The 20,712-nt window shown below is 37.1% G+C and overlaps 2 protein-coding genes across 2 annotated transcripts in view; both read left to right on the forward strand.

Moving 5' to 3' along the window:
- sv2bb (synaptic vesicle glycoprotein 2Bb) overlaps positions 1–14,302 on the forward strand; it is a 38,303-nt gene extending 24,001 nt beyond the window's left edge. The window contains exons 3-13 of the mRNA XM_067436643.1: positions 6,967–7,147; positions 8,641–8,792; positions 8,885–9,018; positions 9,817–9,906; positions 10,039–10,152; positions 10,233–10,321; positions 10,558–10,722; positions 10,825–10,958; positions 11,029–11,226; positions 12,290–12,449; positions 13,124–14,302. Coding sequence (XP_067292744.1) covers positions 6,967–7,147; positions 8,641–8,792; positions 8,885–9,018; positions 9,817–9,906; positions 10,039–10,152; positions 10,233–10,321; positions 10,558–10,722; positions 10,825–10,958; positions 11,029–11,226; positions 12,290–12,449; positions 13,124–13,307 — 1,601 coding nt within the window. The 3' untranslated portion in view covers positions 13,308–14,302. The remainder of the gene's footprint in view (positions 1–6,966; positions 7,148–8,640; positions 8,793–8,884; positions 9,019–9,816; positions 9,907–10,038; positions 10,153–10,232; positions 10,322–10,557; positions 10,723–10,824; positions 10,959–11,028; positions 11,227–12,289; positions 12,450–13,123) is intronic.
- A 4,746-nt stretch (positions 14,303–19,048) lies between these two features.
- On the forward strand, positions 19,049–20,190 carry mespbb (mesoderm posterior bb). The gene is made up of 2 exons (XM_067436596.1): positions 19,049–20,032; positions 20,140–20,190. The coding sequence occupies exons 1-2, from the start codon at positions 19,301–19,303 to the stop codon at positions 20,188–20,190; spliced, it is 783 nt and encodes a 260-aa protein (XP_067292697.1). The 5' UTR covers positions 19,049–19,300.
- The last annotated feature ends 522 nt before the right edge of the window (positions 20,191–20,712 follow it).

Genomic DNA, 20,712 nt, shown 5'->3' on the forward strand with positions numbered 1-20,712 from the left:
TAGGCAACCTTTCAGGCTGTTAACTTTATTGACTCTCTGAATTGGTACTTCTTTTGAATAAGTAATTACTTTGCGAGTGTAAAAAATATGTTCTATATTGTATGAATTTGTGTAGTATGAATGTAATCTAGACATACTACATTCATCCTGCTGTTTCACTGTCACAAATCCTCTCCTGTGGCCTCATGGGATTGTAAAGTATACATTGTATGCTCACTTCAAAATCTTGTTAGAAGTAGGTCATCCGGATACTTTTTGTTTTCTGTATTTTGTTATACTGTGAATTCAGACTCAGTTCACGTACTGTTTTTGGCCACCGAATAGTAAAGAAATATGCAATATTGGATGCAGACATAAACAAAATACTATATAACAGTATTTAGCAGAAATGCTAACTGGACACCATTAGCTGCAGTAAACATGCAGTGAGGTTATGGAACAAAAGTGTGTATACTAAGTAGTGTATACTACTATTTGAAACATTTAGCAGTGCATAATGTGCACTGTTTCACATACTATTTTTAAACATAGCAGGCGGTACAGCGAATAGTGTGCACAGTATGTAGTTAGCAGAATCCAATGCTAGCATCCTATTGTTAGCATCCCATCCCAGTTTAAAATGAAATGTCAACGGACACTTAAAATGATCACAAATGACAAACTTAGCATGAGCTTGAGATGATAAAGGAAATATTTTTTCAATTTATGGTGATTGTTTTATGGGCGTAGATGCAGATATTACATTTTAGCAGGTTTTTGAGTCCATGTTTTTCCAAATGCACATGCTGATTATTTTTTTAAGCTTAATTAATCCTAGTGGTTTTGTGAATTTAAACAGAATTGAGTAATGGAATACATTCAGTTTTAGCCAGCTGCTACTTAAGGAGACCATCAATTAAGAATGCTCTCAAATTAGCTAATGGAGCACTCGACGGTTAAGATTCATGCAACTGGGTTTCGCGCTCGGCCTTACATCAATCTGTTCTTGCTTAGTAAAGCAGTTGGGGAAACTGATTCGTGACTCCCAAAGGTAAGAGTAAAATGGGTTCGTTTTCAGCCAAACTAAACCCTCAGAGAAACAATTAGGCAAGCCCAAGCAAGCATAGAAATCGAGAGGAAGTTGTCTTGAATGTACCCCAAATGTATTGTCCCTGTAGTTGAGTCAGAAGCTATGGTATTTTAGCTAAACTTAAAATTCAGTTGTAATGTAAGCCCTGAATAAATTATTATTGACAATGAATGAAGAGTTTGATATATATATATAATGACGAGCATGAAAAGCATTTTGATAAGAATTGCCTGATTAACCAGATGTGTTTTTTTATTATTAATTTACTCCTTAAAGGGACCATTTACTCCTTTTTAAATATCATTTTACGTTTCCTGAGGTGAACTTATATTGTTAGTAATATTTTTACATCATAAAATGACTTAATTTAGAAATAAAAGGCAATTTTCTGTCCTGATTTTAGCCCTATGGCTTTAAACCAAGGGTAGGCCTACTGTTAAAAACTGAAACCAAAGCGTCTCGATCGCCCCCAGGTGGTTGGTCCCAGTGTATTTCATAACCTAACGTAACCTAAAACTAAACAATCAAATTACAATTTTCCTCAAAGATGGTTTCTGTTCTTTTAGGCAGTTTTTATCACACTGGTTTCAATTCAAGCGTTCGTTTTTTTAATAAAAAATAAGTTTGGTTTAGTTTTACTTCTCCGAGTGAAGCATTAGCTTTAATTTCTACATTTCCATAACTGTTTATTTCACACCGACATATAACATTTTTCTACATCTGTGAGAGTGTGGGTGGGTTTTAATACCTCACGCTCTACTTCCTGCTTTCTAATGTGCAGACCCCATTCCCGAGGTCACTACTGCACAGCAAGATGTCAGCTCTACAGTCGGACCTCCGGCGGATTCTTTTACTGTCTATGGCGGTTTCACTTTTCTTCAGCAGAAGAGAATGAAGTCACATTGTCCATATTTTTTTTACGGTCTATGCTTTAAACACTCTGTTTAAAGGGGCGTGTCTGCTGTGAGACTTCAGTAGAAACGACCACTGCTATGATTGGCTAACATCTTTGCATTTGAAATACGTATTACATGTGTATTACATTTTTTACTATTACAGTTATCGAGATTAACGAATCCTGAAAAGTGTTGTTTTAAAAAAATAAAATAGAAATTCCGATCACATGAAAGGTTGCAGTGATAAGCAAACGACAGTCTGTTGATCGCGTGAATGCAGTGATCTCGTCACTCACAAAAACGCTTTCATCATAACTAAAAGCAAACACGATATCGATATGAATACAGGAAGAGCTTCTGTTGTGCAGACTTAAAAGAAAACACAATATTTCGTTTTTTGATTGAGCGTTCTTTGATTGCTTACTGTATTTAAATCTTAGTTTTAAATAACAGATTATTTTCATTGTCACCTTGCCCCATAGGATTCACAATGAGCCGTTTTTGGAGCTTGAATAAATAAATGGTTCATTATAATGGGGAGGACGTCTTAGGCCCTGTCCACATGAATGGGTATTTTCAAAACCGCAGCCTTTTCTTTGCATTTTGGCAGTTCGTTCCCATGCAAACGCAATATCCGGACACTAGAAACAAAACTTTTTTGAAAACTCCTGCCAGGGTGAACATTTTTAGAAACTCCGGTTGCAGTGGTGTTGTGTGGACAGTGAAACCGGAAATTTTGGCTTGTTGTGTCGGAACCGGCAATCAAAAAATCCCAGGCTTCTGATTGTCTAACATGGCTTTACAGTTAGGTTTATATATTGCCACCTGTTGGTTTGGCATGCTCTTGACAGCGGTTCATATGGTGGTTTTGCATTTTCAAGTAGACAAGGTTTTTGTTAAATGGAGGAGGGGAAAACTGTTTATAAAAATACCCTTGCTCAAAGACCTCTTATATGCCAAAAGATTAAGGCAGATTTGGTTTCTCATGTCATCACCCCTTTACTTCTAAGTTACAACAGGATGCCTGATTTATAGACTTTGGCTTACTTTGTAATAATGAAGACTACAAATCGGATTGAATTTTCAAGGCACCAGAGGTGAGAGTGCAAAACCATCCCCCTGTTTGTTTAAGTAATATTGATGTGTGTGCAGAAGTTGTGTGTATGAGAGAGTAAAGACTGCCTGTAAGCTTCAGGGAGTCAGAATGAGTGAGCACTTTCCATCCTGCGTGCCCATCTGTGGAGAACAACTGAGTCAGCAGAAGCCCGACAGATCGATAGCTTCTCTCCTGACCTTGCGCTGATACATAGTCCTGCGCCCACCTCCCCCTGCAATAGCCATCGGGTTATATTCATCGCTCGCTTTTTCATATACTTCACATCAATAACAGGGTAGATTCTGAGAGACATTGAAGCTTTTTGCTGGGCTACAACTGAACATGAAGTCTTAGATGGATCTGCCACTTTACAGTTATTTTAGATGGAATTCTAGTCGATGTAACGCTTTTAAACGACTGGAAACTAAAGCCGTGATGCCAAACTCCCTCGTGAAAGAAGAACACCGTGTTTACAACTGTGACAATGAGCGCTTTAACTAAATGAGGATTAACTAAATGCTGGATTCTCAAAAGTATGTGAAGTTCACAGCTCTATTGTTGCAGTAAACTTGCACAACGTTCTTGAATGAATAATTTACTGATGCACTCCAGTCTGTTATTGCAGGGACATAAAATTTTCATGTTTTATTTAAATCAGGGACTAAATTTAAATTTAAATCAGGGACTACATTTAAATTTCCATGCCCTAAACATGACATGGAATAAAATAAACTGATTGGTTGAGTTACATGTCAGTCAGACGGCCTCTGGGCAGACCTTAGCCAATGAAAGCTCCGATAGAGTTCTTCTAAAAGGGGAAACGTGTGTAATTTCTGTGCCACAAGTGGCAAAAAAACAGAAATACTAAAGCCATTTCATCATTTAAATGCTGCGTCCCAATTCAGAGGCTGCATTCTTTGAAGGACTCAGACTTCAAAGGCCACAAGCATTGCTAAATGGGCATGTCTAAATGTGTCCATTTCTGTTTATAATAAAGTGTATACACTATAACAAAATTTTAGTAAGATTTAAGTCAACATTTGAACCACATTTTTATTTTTACATGGTATCATTTAGTTACTGAAACCCGATATCACGTTTAAAACTGTAATTCGGCAATTTCTCTCTCTCTCAAAAAAAATCCTGTTGTCTCTGGCGCACAATGAATTCTGGGGTACGCATGCCTACAAAGGATCCATCTGTTGTGTCCTCCAAATCACGAGAAGGAGGCATTCGGAGGAGCCTTCGAATTGGGACAGCCTTCTTCGACGAAAGCGACTTCGAAGGATGCAGCCTCTGAAATGGCAGCAATATGAAATAGTTTCCTCCTACGGAGCCCCGCACATGACATGCAGTAAAAAACTAGTAGGCTAAATCATGCGCAGGATTTACTATTACATTCCCTCGATTTAGAAGTTTTACAAATTTGTTCCCTCGATTTGCTAAATCGTGCGCAAGTTTAACTAATTCGTTCCCTCGTTTAACTAATTCGTTCCCTCGTTTTGCTAAATCGTTCGCACGATTTTTAAGTCAAGTGAACAAATTAGTAAAACGTGCGCATGATTTATAAATCAAGGGAACGAATTAGTAAATCTTGCGCACTATTTGCCTTTTTTTTCTTGCATGTCATGTGCGGGGCTCCCGGCTCCGTATCCTCCTTTATCTTTCATTGTTCACAAAAAAACAAATAACCCTGCCCTGAACTTCTTGCCATTAGTCGAGTCAGTGTTGGTATCTCGGGCTGCTCGGAATTCTCTAACAAGCTCAGCAATGTTTCGAAAGCGCCAAGTGTTTTTAGTTCTCGGTGGAATCAGCCTACGAATATCTTATTTATAGTCTCTGCATATTAATCTGGGATATCTGAAAGTATTGAAAACACATCACCTTTAACCCTGGAAATATAAACTCAAGTTGTCATTGAAATATGTATGGCAATAAAGAATGATTCATAGCATTTCACAGCCCTCATTTTGGCTCTGAAACACTGTCACGACTGCGTGACTCGGTGGATTAAGGCAGACCAATAGGACACTAGAAGGATCCTCCTGCTGAGCGATGGGGGATAATGGCAGCTCAGCTCCATATGTTGATCTGCTCAGAGAGGACAGCGCTGTCACTCTCCCACCACTCCGACACCAAGCTCCCTTCACCACATGACCATCTGTAGACTGTGCTCCGCGCCAGGCCCTTGTGCTTCATGCCTCTGCAACGCTATAGTTTGGGGGTGGGGAGGCGGGCTTTATGCAGAACAGATTCCATAATATGAGTTAAAAGGAGTTGAGAGTATTAGTGTCTGAAAGTATAATACAATTTGAAAAAGATTTCATCTCATTAAATTTAATTAAATAAGTATTTTGCATGTTTAATCATATTTAATACACTAAATAAGAATACATTTTTCTAAAATGTAAAAGAGGTTCAGAATTGCAGTCTGAAATGAGGCTGTTTATATGATGTTAAAGGGTTAGTTCACCCAAAAATTGAATTTACGTCTTTGAATCAGCGTGCCATCTTATGAATCAGCGTATTGATTCATGATTCAGATCGCCTGTCAAACTGCCAAACTGCTGAAATCACATGATCATCCGAATCATGAATCAATACGCTGATTCATGACTGTTTGAATCTTTATTTGAGAATTGAAAATAAAGCAGGAAGAGAAGATAATGCTGAATAAAGTCGTAGTTTTTGTGATGTTTGGACCAAAATGTATTTTCGATGCTTCAAGAGATTCTAATTAACCCACTGATGTCACATATGGACTACTTTGATTAAGTTTTTATTCCCTTTCCGGACATGGACAGTATAGTGTGCATACACTTGCATACGCTCTTGGACTAAATATAAAATATCTTAAACTGTAAGTCATTAATGACATCAATTTCAGTTTTGGGTGAACTAACCCTTTAATATGAGCCTGTTTTTTTGTTTTGTTTTTGTTCTTATCATGCAGATATTAGTTTTGTGATTTCGGTGTAAACTAAGTCTTAGTTCAAAGTCTTGAACTAACTTTAACGGTTATGCATTTGTGGTGTGATATGGTCATGCATTCCCTGGGAACCGAAGCCATGCTTGTTAGCGCCATACGCTAGTGTCTGAGCTAGAAACTAGCTTCAATGTTGACTCATGATTCAAACTAAACCTTTTAAATTTCTTTTGCATTCCTGAAGTATAATTGTAATAATTTCTCCTTTCTAAAAAGGAGTTAATCTACTGGCATGATGGTAACATGCTGCCACCATCATCGTATGACATTTGCACAAAGGTTCAAATTGAATGCCAGCTCTTTCCGTGTTCTCTTAAGTGAGCATCCCGCTGACAGGTACATTCGCTAAGCGTGTTGCGTCAGCCAAATAACACACCTGTGAGTCCTGCTGTAGCTTCTGAACGCCCACTCGCACTCAAGATTGACCAGGACCGCAAAAACTTTTATTGCAATCACTTAACCTTCTGACTGCTTATTTGATGTTCCCTTCACTCCATTTCTGAGACTGCATTAGCTTAAGTTGATTGTGGTTACTTCAGTTCTGATCATACACATTTCTGTCATTTAAAAAAAAAACACATGTAGGCTCTATTGAATCTCATTAGATAAGAGTGATTGAATGTAAACACTGCACAAAATGTATGTGGGGTGATCAGAATCCCAATGCACACCAACAAGGAGGAAAGGAGGGAGAGGGCGCCCCCTAGAGGTAGTCAAACAATGTATGAGATAAAGGAACACATGAAGAACATAAATTATGGAATTAAATAAAATTTAACGAGACGTTAAATTATTTATTTCTGTATGTAATAATATTTTAATGTATAATGTATGCATATATAAATTTAATAATATGAAAACGTTATATGTAGACACTGTTTGTCAATTGATCTCACATGGTTTATCGTTTCTCCTGCAGGTTTGATAGTATTTCTGGGAATGATGTTTGGAGCATGTTTTTGGGGTGGCCTGGCTGATAAAGTGGGCCGACGGAAATGTCTGATCATCGTCCTGGCCATGAACTGCACCTCTGCCTTCTTCTCCTCATTCGCCCAGGGATACGGCTTCTTCCTCTTCTTCAGGCTGTTTTCTGGATTCGGGTAAGCTGGAGGAAAAACTAAGCAAAGCCTCTGCTGAGCCAGATAAAAAAATCTAAAGTAATTTTTGCTTATGGTTTTACTAAAACATTGAAAGTCAGCAGCAAGCATTGGTCAATAAAGTGACATTAAATGCATAAAAATATTTGTTTTATGTAATTACATTTAATTATTATTGCATATTATTCTGATTTTACATTTACTGATTTTTCATCCAAAACATAGACCTCTATATAAGCTAGTATTAAGTTCGTAGTGTTTATACCTTTATTAAAGCTTTTATTTTCCAGACTATTTTAAGTCGTAAAAAAGCAGGATATATTAACATTTAACATATGGCTTTGGCAGGCATGTATTATGATCAGTGCTGGGGAAAGCTACTTTGAAAAGTAATGCATTAGAATATTGTGTTACTCCCTGAAAAAGCAACTAATTCAGTACTTAGTTACTTTTTAAGAAAAGTAATGCTTTATGTTACTTTTGCGTTACTTTTTCTCACCTGTACAGAGCCCCGCACATGACATGCAGAAAAAAACTAGTAGACTAAATCATGCGCATGAGTACCTAGTTATGCAAAAAGAAAAAAAAATGCGCACATCCAGTCAAACTTTTGCAGCTGCTAGATTCAATAGAGCATAAATGCCTTGCCTGACGAAGACCCTTTGGGTCGAAACATTGTCCTTTTTAAATACATTTTTGGGAGCAGCAATAGCAGTGTGCAGATTTTTGTTTACTTTGACATTAGTAGGCTAACTGGTTGGCATGTCTGTTCTTCCCATGTGGACTATTGTATTATATGAATGAAAGTATAATTCCTTTAGTTTAAACATGCTTGTGTAAATAGCCTATATATAGTACCATTGTGTTTAAGTTCCTCCACAACTTGTAATATAAAAAAAGCATTCTGAGGCAATAAGTGCTACATTAAGGCAATTGTGTTAGAGTGCCACCCTCAGGTTGACTAACGCAACTTCTGCTAAAAGTGTGCTGTGTGTTCAGCGATTAGAACACAAAGCTTACAAAAAATGCTTATCATAATCTATAACGCTAAGACTCAGGATCTGCCCTACATAAATTTATGGCCAGTAGCCTCTACTGGAGCAAAGGAACAAAGAGAAGTAATCATATATTAAGAAAATACACAAAGGTCTGCCCTCCACACTGGAAGCCATATAATATGCTTGACAATAAGTTATTGTTTTCCATTGGAGCTCGAGCCCTTCTATAAATCAGGCTTGTCCAGGCTCAGGCCCTTCTCCCTCGGCTCAACTTTTAATTTAAACCAAGCAAGGCTGGGCGGTAATTACATTACTGATCCATTCCGTAGGGAACTTTCAATCTAGCTGCCTCTGGTAGTATTTTCAAGCTAAAATACAGTAAGGGCTACATTATGACTTCAGAGGTCACCTCGCTCCTGTGGCCATTTATGGAGGTTTTGTAAACAAGAGGGAGGTTTGCAGGTATAAGAATAATTGTGGCCCTGTGTTGTCTTGCAGGATCGGGGGCTCCGTCCCCATCGTGTATTCATACTTCTCCGAGTTCCTGCAGATGGGTAAGAGAGGAGAACATCTCAGCTGGCTCTGTATGTTCTGGATGATGGGGGGCATCTACGCCTCCTTCACAGCCTGGGGCATCATCCCTCGATATGGTACAAACACATACCTTGTATTTATAGAACGAGAAAATTCCTTTTTTTCCCCTTTGTTTTTACGTTATTGTTTGTGTCTTGCTATATTTCAGGCTGGGGTTTCAGTATGGGAACAGAGTTCCAATTCCACAGCTGGAGGGTGTTTGTGTTGGTCTGTGCTCTCCCAGCAATAGCATCTTTTATTGGACTGATGTTCATGCCTGAGAGCCCACGCTTCCTGCTGGAGGTACATAACTTTATTTCAGCTTTCCAATAGCTTTGCCTTTGTTTCAAGACCTAGTGAGTTGTCTCACTGCCTACACAGACGGCATCATAACCTGTCATTATTCATAGGTAGCAACTCACACCACATAAACCTGTGCTAAGCTTGATGTTAGCATGTTGCTATGCTAACCAAGTGATAGGCCTACTCTAATAAACAAAACAGCACACACAAATACTAATGTAGGTAAATTATTCATTTTGATTACACTAATGTATATATTTATCTCTGTTTCAGTACTAAATGAAAATGTTTATTTACAACCAAGATTTCACCTCATTCTTTAGCTTATTGTATTCACAGTTCTTCATAAGCAGAGTTTTAATTATGCTAGGTTTTGAAGCAAACCAAATTTACTTTTTTAAATGTATAAATACAAATGTAGTTGTTTCTTGAACTCTGCTACCATTCAAACTTTTAGGGTCAGTACAATTTCTTTAATGTTTTTGAAAGAAGCCAGTAAAATATTTTAAATAACTTACTTCTATGTTGACAAAGCTGAATTTGTACATTTGTTATTATTATCAATGTTCAAAACATTGATGATCCTTTTGATCGTATTGAACATAATACTTTTTTCATACTTTTGTAACATTATATGTCTTTACTGTCACTTCTGATCATTTGAATGCATCCTTGAATAAATATATATATTTTTAAATATACCCAAACTTTTTTAGAAGTGGTGTATGCATCTCACAACTCAAGCCATTATGAGTAATATTCACATAGCTGTGATAACACAATATATGTCTCTTCCAGAATGCTAAACATGATGAGGCCTGGATGATCCTGAAACAGGTTCATGACACCAACTGGAGAGCCAAAGGAGAGCCCGAGAGAGTGTTTACTGTACGTTTAGGGATTTTTAAGAGCTGATTTGATGTTTGGAGTTAAATTTCATGCAATCATATGTACTATGATAACGTAGTGAAAACTGCCATTTACCTTAATGCCTCAAAAATAATGAATCCTTTTATCCAGGTAACTCAAATCAAGACTCCAAAGACACAGGAAGATGAGTTTATTGAGATTCAGACTGCAACTGGAACTGCTTTCCAGAGATGGGTGGTTCGAACTTTGACACTGACCAAGCTGGTAAACCAAAAAATCTAACAGTTCAGTTGACCTTAAGTTATTCAGTATGTAATCTTAAAAGAAGCTCTTTGTGTGTGCAGGTCTTCAAAAATATTTTTTCCCTCTTGGGTCGTGATCTAAGACTCGCTACTCTGCTAATGGCCATCATATGGTTCACAATGGCGTTTAGGTAAACCATTTTAATAATTACTAAGTAGTACTGAAGTCCTGAAACACTGGTGCCTCGGTTATTGTGTAATTTTAGCGCTAATAGTGTCATAAAATGGAACTGCAACACCAGAACACTTCCCTCCTCAGCCATTGGTCAGAAAAAAAGATAGTTCCGCCCCCAAAATCACACCATTGGAGGAGTATTCACACTTACACTCTACATTTAATTTCATGTCTTTCTTTGATATATTTCAGTTATTATGGGCTTTCGGTGTGGTTTCCTGACATGATCAAACACCTCCAGCACGAGGAGTATGAGTCCAAGCTGAAAGTATTTCATCGGGAGAAGGTGGAGCAATTTTATTTCAACTTTTCATTGGAAAACCAAGTCCATAAAGAAGGAGAATACATCAACAACAAGTACGTTGACTGAAACACCGTCTCCTAGGACTTGTTATATATGAGTGTTCTTTTTAATTGCAGGCAACAGTTTCTCAATGCATGTTGTGGGCATTCATGCAGGTTCATCTCCATTGAGATGAAGTCTGTGAAGTTTGAAGACTCCTTGTTCGAGGATTGCTATTTCGAGAACATCCGATCCACAGAAACGCTCTTTGAGAACTGCACCATCCGCAATTCCCTGTTTTACAACACAGGTAAGAGCTCTTACCCACAATCCAGAGTTGTTTAAGCGCACTTGGCCTCATGGTTTCTTCATTTCCACAGACTTACATGAAAAGTTCATTGACTGTATATTCGAGAACGTAACTTTCCTGCACAACAAGAAGGGATGCCATTTAGACTATGAGGAGGAGAACGACGTCCTCATCTACTTGGTCAGCTTCTTAGGCAGCTTAGCCGTGTTGCCTGGAAATATCATCTCAGCACTCTTCATGGACAAAATTGGACGAATCAAGATTATAGGTGAGTTTACCCTGTTCTGTTAGAAGACCTTCTGACAGGGTTCACTTAAAGTTATAATCAAGCATTCTTTCAATAAAAACAGTTCTTTAAATGTAAAAAAAAAAGAAATTACGTTTTGAGCATTCAGGGTATATTCAGAAATAACAAGCCATCTAGGTGTATATGACATTCTTCTATCAGCCAAACACAATTTGAGTCTCTTCCCAGCTTTATAAGGGGAGTGAATGGTACCTTGGATTTAAAAGCCCAAAAAAGTGCATTCATCTATTATAAAAGTAATCCATACAGCTCCAGGGGGTTAATAAAGGCCTTCTGATTACTGTAAGAGTAATATACATTATAACTTTATGAACTATTATCACTGGCTTCCGGTAATGGCCGTATGCAAGTCGAGTTCTGCTGGAAGAGTGACCTCTGACCCGACGCATGGCGTATTGACGAACACAAAAGCGCAGAGGATTGAGATAAGCACAAATCACGAATTCTAAGTCTAAAATGAGAATATTTAAAAAGAAATGTCAGAGTAGCTTGAGTTTGTTGCCCAGCCCTGTTTGTTTGAACCGTGTGACCCTAGGATTGTTGAACTACTATTACCCAAGCTTACGCTTACTTCTACATCCTGCGTCATGTGTCACGTCAGGGGTCACTCTTCTGTTGGAACTAGACTAGTGTTTATAGTTTATTTAGTTTATTTTTTCTTACTAAATCCCACTGCTTCAATTTATTAACCCCCCTGGAGCCATATGGATTACTTTTATGATGGATGGATGGATGGATGGATGGATGTGCTTTTTTGGGCTTCAAAAACTACACTTAGAAGAGCCATGATATTTTTAATACAAATCTGATTGTGTTTAGCTGAGAAAGAAAGTCATATACACCTAGGATGGCTTAAAGGGTGATTAAATTATGTACTGATATTTTTATTTTGGGGTGAAGTAAGGCTTCAATAGGAATCTTGGCAAAACGTTCTTATAATATTTTTTGTTAGCGGGTATTTATTCTCAGTGATGCAATCTATGTATGCCACGAGCTTGTGAAATCCTTTTTCTCCTCTCTACAGGTGGTTCAATGCTTATCTCTGCTGGGTGCACCTTTTTCCTTTTCTTGAGCTTTAGTCAGGCAGCCATTATAGCCTGGCAGTGTCTGTTTTGTGGCGTTAGCGTAGCAGCATGGAACGGCATTCAAGTTATCACCGTGGAACTCTACCCAGCTTCAAAAAGGTATATAAATACATGCCGCATATTACACACTACAATCATATGCTTGATGAAATAACAGTTTATTGTCCGTCTGACATTTTTCTTTTAAATTAGCTTTTTTTTTTATCAGGCTTTTATATTTAGGTTCAGTAATTTCACTATAATGTCAATGAAAAGGTTATTAGTCGGTTATTAAAAAACATATTTTCAAAAATGATTATAAAAGTACAATTGAAAGCATAAAAATTCGGACTTAGAGGTTTTTGCATCTGAAGTCTTCATTTGTTTGTTCTAATTTCTTTTGTACAATTTACTTTTAGACCACTACTGTCAGGATTTACTAAAAATGTATTAATTTAATAAAAAAACGCCATGAAAATACTGTCTTTTTGTGCTTGACCTTATGCAGTTTCCCTGTCAGACCTAAAAAATGTGGGTGGAAAGTATATATTTAATCAATCATGCAATGTGAGGCTTGCACTAGTCAATTTGCAGGTATTTGCGCTATTATTGAACAATTTTGCACCTGATATGACATTGAATTTGCGCAGTAGATCTCAGTAGATCACCCGCAGAACTTCCCAATCCCATCTGCGCTTTTATTAGATTTTGGCTGCACGCCAATTTGCCATTTACAATTTGGCCCTTAAAGTAGTAAAAGTCTTTTCATTGCCTGTTTTCAATCTCTCTTTCAGAGCCACAGCATTTGGAGTCTTAAATGCCATTTGTAAGTTAGCGGCTATATTGGGAAGCTCAATCTTCGCCTCATTCGTCGGCATTACCAAAGTCATCCCCATTCTTCTGTCCTTCGGTGCTCTGGTCGGTGGCGGAGTGCTGGCCCTGAAACTGCCTGAGACCAGGGAAAAGATCTTGCTGTGAAAATCTGAAGCTTAAAGTTTGGTCCAGGCCAATCTATGTGACTATTATAGTGTGGAGATAACAACTCACTGCTGGCATGTGCAAAATTGGGTTTATTCAAAAACAAACAAGCAAAATACTAATAATATGTGATATAGTGTCAACAACCTCCAATGTTCAAAAAACTACAAGGACCAAATGATGGTTTTACCCCATGTCAACTATTAATTGATATGCCTGATATATCAAAGACAGTATGTTAAAGGCCTGTTCGGTCATTTGCAGCCTAAAAAAAATCTGCACTAGCTATATAGTTTCAGAAAAATCTACGGGAGTATTATAGAGGAAAAACTCTCCAGTGAAAAATACAATTGTCTCAGATTTGCTTGAATGAGTCACAGAGTCATGGAAGTCTCAATCCTGTGCCATTTTGGTTAAAAAAATTCAGGTACTGTTGAAGATTTTCTTTTTGTTTTATTTTATAGCTTGTAATTTGCTAGCATCTCACCCTCGGCCTTTGCTTATGATATAATCTCCGCCTGAAAAAGGTGTATTTCTGTCCCGTGTGTTTGCAAGTGTCCTACTGTATGTCAAGAGACTGATCTCAGTGTGTCGCTGTACGTTCGGTGCAGAATGCGCGCTTGTGTTTGTTAGGTCACTGCGGAAACCGTTACGTGTGCTTCCTCCATTTTCTATTTTTGCTTAATTGACTGTAAATTGCCCAATCTGCCGGAACACCTTTTACCTTGCCTTTCACTAAATGTGTTGTTTCTTAGTGCTCTCCTAACTCTCTTCATCTATGCCCTTTTATTTTATTATTTTGCATCCTGTTAATCCTGAAAAAGTCAGATGGTTTGGTCACTTTGGACTTGAGCTTCACAGAGCCACATATCTGTTCTTGTTGTTGACTGAGTTGCATGTGTGTAACTTACCAAGTAATGTTTGTGTCTTTTCTCAATGTGCTGTCTGGATGATCTAATGTATGTTTCACTGCAAATAAAACTGGTTAGACCATACTAGTCATTGGTAACCTGTATCATTTTAGTTCGAGATCAAATGAGCTGGTTATAGGAAGGACAGTTCACCCATAAAAATGAAAAATCTATCATCTTAAAGAGATAGTTCACCCAAAAATGAAAAAATCTGTCATTATTTACTCACCCTTAAGGGGGATGTCTTTAATGTAAAAATGAAGTCATAAAGGTTTTAACTGACATAAGTGTGAAAAAAATGAACTATCCCTTTAAGGTTTATGAAACTGTCACCTTATTAACCAACGAACAAATCTGTCCATGTTCACTATTTTACTGTTTTGCTTTAAACATCAAATTATGAACAATACATGCACCAGAATGAAATATGCGCCTGAAAGATCAGACCGGTTGAAGATCCACTTCACAAAAGCGGGAAAATGCAGTTAAATCCTCTTTCTTATAATACATAAGAAAAAATAAACTCTGCATAATACATATTTAGCGCTTGCTTTTTCATTTTTATAGCATATTATATTTTTTGGCTGTCACAAGAATAATTAATTTTATGTTTTCCGTTCTGATGTTTTTGTTTTGTGACTGTAAATTTATGAAGAAAAAAAATAAACATTTATGTGATTTGCATAGTTTGGGTTTTTATTTTTTTTTATTTTGGCTGAATCCTTTCCTTTGCCTGCCAGCTCATTTCGTCCTGGGGTTTGAGCAACTGTGTGAAAGATGTAACAACAAGACATGGGAAACTGAGTTGGAGCAGAGTCCCTTTTTTTCGCTTGGTTGAGAGGTTTCAGTTTGTAGACAAGCTATTCAGCTCTTACGGTCACTAGGACTGTGGAAGTGGGTGGGAAGATGAGTGCAAAGATTATTTTACATGCAGATTCGGGTAAAAAAATTGTGAATAACAGACACTAGATTGTTGGAGATTCAGATGTTGATACTTTTTGCACATTGGGCACCACATACTTGTGTCGTTCTCACAATGCAATGTCATGTTTCTCCTGATTTGCAGCACCTCTGTCTCAAGATATTTTGTTTTGATTCACACTCAGGGTGCAAAATGCTGCACGCCATGAGAGGAGGGAAAAAAAGAGAAAACATTGTCGTTCCCATGGGAAGATTTGGATAAAAGTTAGGATTTAATAGAAAAAAGTGCCTTAATAAAATAGTCTTTTTTTTAAACTGTGAATAGATGTGAAAACTGTGGTCTTATAAGATTTTGAACTGATGGATTCTAACTGTCTCACCCTCTGTGCCTCTGAGGTGCTAAAGATCACCACAGTCCTGGCACCTCTCGGCTCCCAGAGGGCGAGATCAGGGCTCGGAAAGTTCACAATCACAAAGGTCATACCAAGGCCTTGAAAAAACAAGACATAGTGCAAAAACTCAGATGTTAGCTGACATGTCTCAACAACCTGCTGCGAAGCAAACTATATTCGCTGGATTAGTAAAAATACACAATTCAAAAGTTTGGACTTGGTAAGATTTTTTTGTGTTTGAAAGATGTCTCTTTTACGTTTCCCAAGACTACATTTATTTGATCAAAAATAAAGTAAAAACAGCTATACAGTGTAGGGAAAGTATTCAGACCCCCTTACATTTTTGACTGCAATTTAAATACTATTATATTGCAGCCATTTGCTAAAATCATTTAAGTTAATTGTGTTCCTCATTAATGTACACCACCCCATATTCACAGAAAAAATAGAATTGTTGACATTTTTGCTGATTTATTAAAAAAGAAAAACTGAAATATCACATGGTCCTAAGTGTTCAGACCCTTTGCTCAGTATTTAGTAGAAGCACCATTTTGATCTAATACAGGCATGAGTTTTTTTTGGGAAAGATGCAACACGTTTTTCACACCTGGATTTGGGGATCCTCTGCCATTCCTCCTTGCAGATCCTCTCCAGTTCTGTCAGGTTGGATGGTAAACGTTGGTGGACAGCCATTTTCAGGTCTCTCCAGAGATGCTCAATTGGGTTTAAGTCAGGGCTCTGGCTGGCTGGGCCATTCAAGAAAATTCACAGAGTTGTTGTGAAGCCACTCCCATATTATTTTAGCTTAGGGTCATTGTCTTGTTCGAACATGAAACTTCGGCCCAGTCTGAGGTCTTGAGCACTCTGGAGAAGGTTTTCGTCCAGGATATCCCTGTACTTAGCTGTATTCATCTTTCCCTCGATTGCAACCAGCCGTCCTGTACCTGCAGCTGAAAAACACCCCCACAGCATGATGCTGCCACCACCATGCTTCACTGTTGGGACTGTATTGGAGAGGTGATTAGCAGTGCCTGGTTTTCTCCACACGCTTAGAATTAAGGGCAACAAGTTATATCTTGGTCTCATCAGACCAGAGAATATTATTTCTCACCATCTTGGAGTCCTTCAGGTGTTTTTAGCTAACTTTTTTTTAGCAAACAGGCTTTCATGTGTCTTGCACTGAGGAGAGGCTTCCGTCGTGCCACTCTTCTATAAAGCCCCAACTGGTGGAGGGCTGCAGTAATGGTTGACTTTCTACAACTTTCTCCTATCTCCTGACTGCATCTCTGGAGCTCAGCTACAGTTATCTTTGGATTCTTCTTTACCTCTCTCACCAAAGCTCTTCTTCCCCGATAGCTCGGTTTGGCCAGACGGCCAGCTCTAGGAAGGGTTCTGGTCTTCCATTTAAGGATTATGGAGGCCAATGTGCTCTAAGGAACCTTAAGTGCAGTAGACATTTTTTGTTACCTTGGCCAGTCTCGGAGCTCTTCAGGCAGTTCCTTTGACCTCATGATTCTCATTTGCTCTGACATGCACTGTGAACTGTAAGGTCTTATATAGACAGGTGTGTGGCTTTCCTTATCAAGTCCAATCAGTATAATCAAACTCAGCTGGACTCAAATGAAGGTGTAGAACCATCTCAAGGATGATCAGATGAAATGGACAGCACCTGAGTTAAATATATAAGTGTCACAGCAAAGGGTCTGAAAATGGAAAAATTCAAATAATGATGCATATGTTATAAATAATATTATTTCTTATATAAATATTTCTAAACACACACACACACAGCTCTGAAAAAAAAGAGACCCAGATAAACAGAGTATCTCTTTATTGTTGTGAAGGAAAGCATTCCTGTAAATATAATTTATAATTTAATTTATCCACACAGAAGTCGCATAATATGTATATATTCTTGTCACTGTCCATTACTTTGGGAAGCTAATATCCTTGCAGTGTTTAGCCTATTAAATGACTGATACATCTATTTCCATCTTCTCCCCTTTATTGCAGATCGGTAAATAGATTATTATTAAATAGATATTAGTCATTGTTCAAGATGAACTCTTGACTTGAGCTCGGTGAGGTCGCAGAGAACTGTGTCTCACCGGTTTAGCACCTATAGTAAGCTAGTTCTCAAGGTGCCACTTCGAGGTGCCAGTCTAAACATCTCAAAACTCCCACACACTCACCCACACACACACCTTCAAAGAGTCTAAATAGCTGTGTAGTCAACAGCTTTCTAAGATGTTTTCAAATAACATTTTAGTGATTTTGAGTGTTCAACCATTTTGTAAATTTGAAATTAGCAGCACTTGTTGCAGCACACTAGGCCAATCAATGATATCGCTAATCAAACTTTACAAAAAGGAATCTAATAGCTTTTAACAGTCTACATATCAATAGGCTTTATTTCGCAAAGTCAATGGCTGTATATTGGTGTGATGGCTCTTAATATTGTTTAGCCAGCCTCATTAGCTCAGTTACATGTGTGGTGTGAAATTCCATTAAAGGTTCACACAGACAGTGGAGCAGTGGAGTTGGCTTTAATGTGACCCATTAGAGGTGTCGTTTAACACCTTGGCTGTGAGAGAATGACCTACGGCTCTGTCCTCTTACATCTGCGGCCTACTGACCACACATCATCGTCTGTATCTTGGTTTCATAATAATCCCAAAGAGCAGGGTATAGATTTGTCCTTTATTTGTTATATATATATATATATATATATATATATATATATATATATATATATATATATATATATATATATATATATATATATATATATATATATATATTATATATATATATAACAAATAAATCAAATTGATATATAAATCAAACGATAGATAGATAGATAGATAGATAGATAGATAGATAGATAGATAGATAGATAGATAGATAGATAGATAGATAGATAGATAGATAGATAGATAGATAGATAGATAGATAGATAGATAGATAGATAGATAGATAGATAGATAGATAGATAGATAGATAGATAGATAGATAGATAGATCATTTTATATTTAAGATTTCATTTTTTAAAATGGGGAATTTGAAATAATGTTAAATAAAAATAATATTATTTCTTAATATTTAAAAACATGATGGTTATAATATATAAACTTTAGATTAGTTAACTTTCTTGTTTTAATTTATGCCATGTTTATTTGGCATAAAACCATTAAAATATATATATTTTATTAAAAAATATATATATTATTTGATCATATTTTCAAAAAATATGTGACTTAAATATTCAAAATTTACCAAAAGACATCAATATACATGTAATAAACAGTGATAATTAAAAAATATATAACTATTTGATATATATTTTATACTTCATGGAATTCAGATTATGCAGTAGATCTTTTTTAATTTGCCAAATACGTAGCATAAATATTTTTAAATTAACCCTTTTTCTCACATATATTTTAATACCACTTTATAGAGTTTCTATTTATTGATTGAATTTAGTCCAAATACTACTGGAGATCTTGATGTTAAAAACAGAAGAAGAAAAAAAGTTCATGCTGGGTAGGGGTGAAAAATCACACATTACCTGATGACTCATATCTGTAGGTTCCCACATCGGCACAGGACTTCTCTCCATCTCTCACTGCAGTCTTGCCTGAGACAGACAGCGGTGGCCTGGAGAGGCCTGTGGAGGTGTCACTTCACACCTCTGAGGACCGAGGCTGGTATAAAGCCTCCCTCCTGCAAACCCTCCAGCATTGCTGACCCTCTCTAACCACACAGAATGGATGTGTCTTCTCCACTCCTCCGCTACATCACACAGAACTCCTGGAGCTGCCAGAGTTCAGACTCTGAATTCTACAACATCTCATCTCCAGAAGCAGTGTCTCCTACCTCCTACATGGACTTCTCTCTTTCAGCCCAGCTTCAAAACAGTTCTTCTCCACCTCCCGAAGGTGTAAAAGCACCCGGCTTGGGTTCATTACATCAGGACGGTGCTGGTTCCCTTGCCGGAACAAGAAGAACGCGTGTCAAGAACCCGAGCAAGCAAAGACAGAGTGCTAGCGAGAAAGAGAAGCTCAGAATGAGGGACTTGACCAAAGCTCTCCATCACCTCAGGACTTACTTACCTCCTTCAGTGGCTCCTGTGGGTCAAACCTTGACGAAGATCGAGACCCTTCGCCTCACCATCCGCTACATCTCCTATCTGTCTGCTCAACTAGGCCTCAGCGAAGAGTCTCTCTGCCAGATGAAGGACCTAAGAGCTTCTAGATTCCAAGAATCACCTCAATATCAGGGCAATTCAACACCAGAGTACTGGGGACTCAGCTCATCACATCAGGAACTGTGTCAAAGCACCTTCAGGCCTTCAGAACATGTCTTGAGGCAGACAGAAATGGATTGTCATCAGGTTTTCATGAGCATGGAAACAACTGCTAATGATGATTCCTTCAACTCTAGCTCAGAATCTCTTCTGGAAAGCCCTTCGTATGCAGATACAGCCACAACATACCAGGTGTGTACTTTTTTATGCATATTGTGCGATTTAATAATAGTTTAATTTTCAAAATGTGTTTCTAAATGCAGTATAAAATACTTATCATCTTTTTCCTCTCTTTTTAGGGATACAACAAAGCCGTCCACTGTCCGATTGCACCGGAATTCTGGGGATAAAACTCTCATTGGACTTTTCACATATTTAAAACTTTTCAAATATTTATCCTATGTACAGTATTTAATGTATTTTAATATATTGTTTTATCTTATTTTAAGATATCTATTTTAATATTATATATTTTGTATGTTATTTTTTTGTGTACGAAAGTAGTAATTTATTGATATTTATAATAAAAAATGATCTAAATATCAACATTTTGATTTTGTGTATTCATTTGAAATTAATGTTTTACTTTAAATTTTTTAGCTAATAATAAATTAAAATAATAAAAAGGTTTTCACTATTTAATATCAACTTTTAGGCATTTGTGCAGTTCACTTCAGTAATTTACAGTATTTGCCTTAATATGTCAATAATATATTTAGGCTATATATAAAACACACACACTATATATATATATATATATATATATATATATATATATATATATATATATATATATATATATATATATATATATATATATATATATATATATATAAGAAGAAAAAGAGTACCATATGGACGAATAAAAATTT

The sequence above is a fragment of the Pseudorasbora parva genome, chromosome 25 (genome assembly GCF_024679245.1).
Source record: "Pseudorasbora parva isolate DD20220531a chromosome 25, ASM2467924v1, whole genome shotgun sequence".
NCBI lineage: Eukaryota > Metazoa > Chordata > Actinopteri > Cypriniformes > Gobionidae > Pseudorasbora > Pseudorasbora parva.

Excerpts from the sequence above, each read along its gene's own strand:
- mespbb (XM_067436596.1), top strand. The coding sequence starts at position 19,301 with ATGGATGTGTCTTCTCCACTCCTCCGCTACATCACACAGAACTCCTGG. Across the intron at positions 20,033-20,139 it reads ATACAGCCACAACATACCAG|GGATACAACAAAGCCGTCCA; the intron begins GTGTGTACTTTT and ends CTCTCTTTTTAG.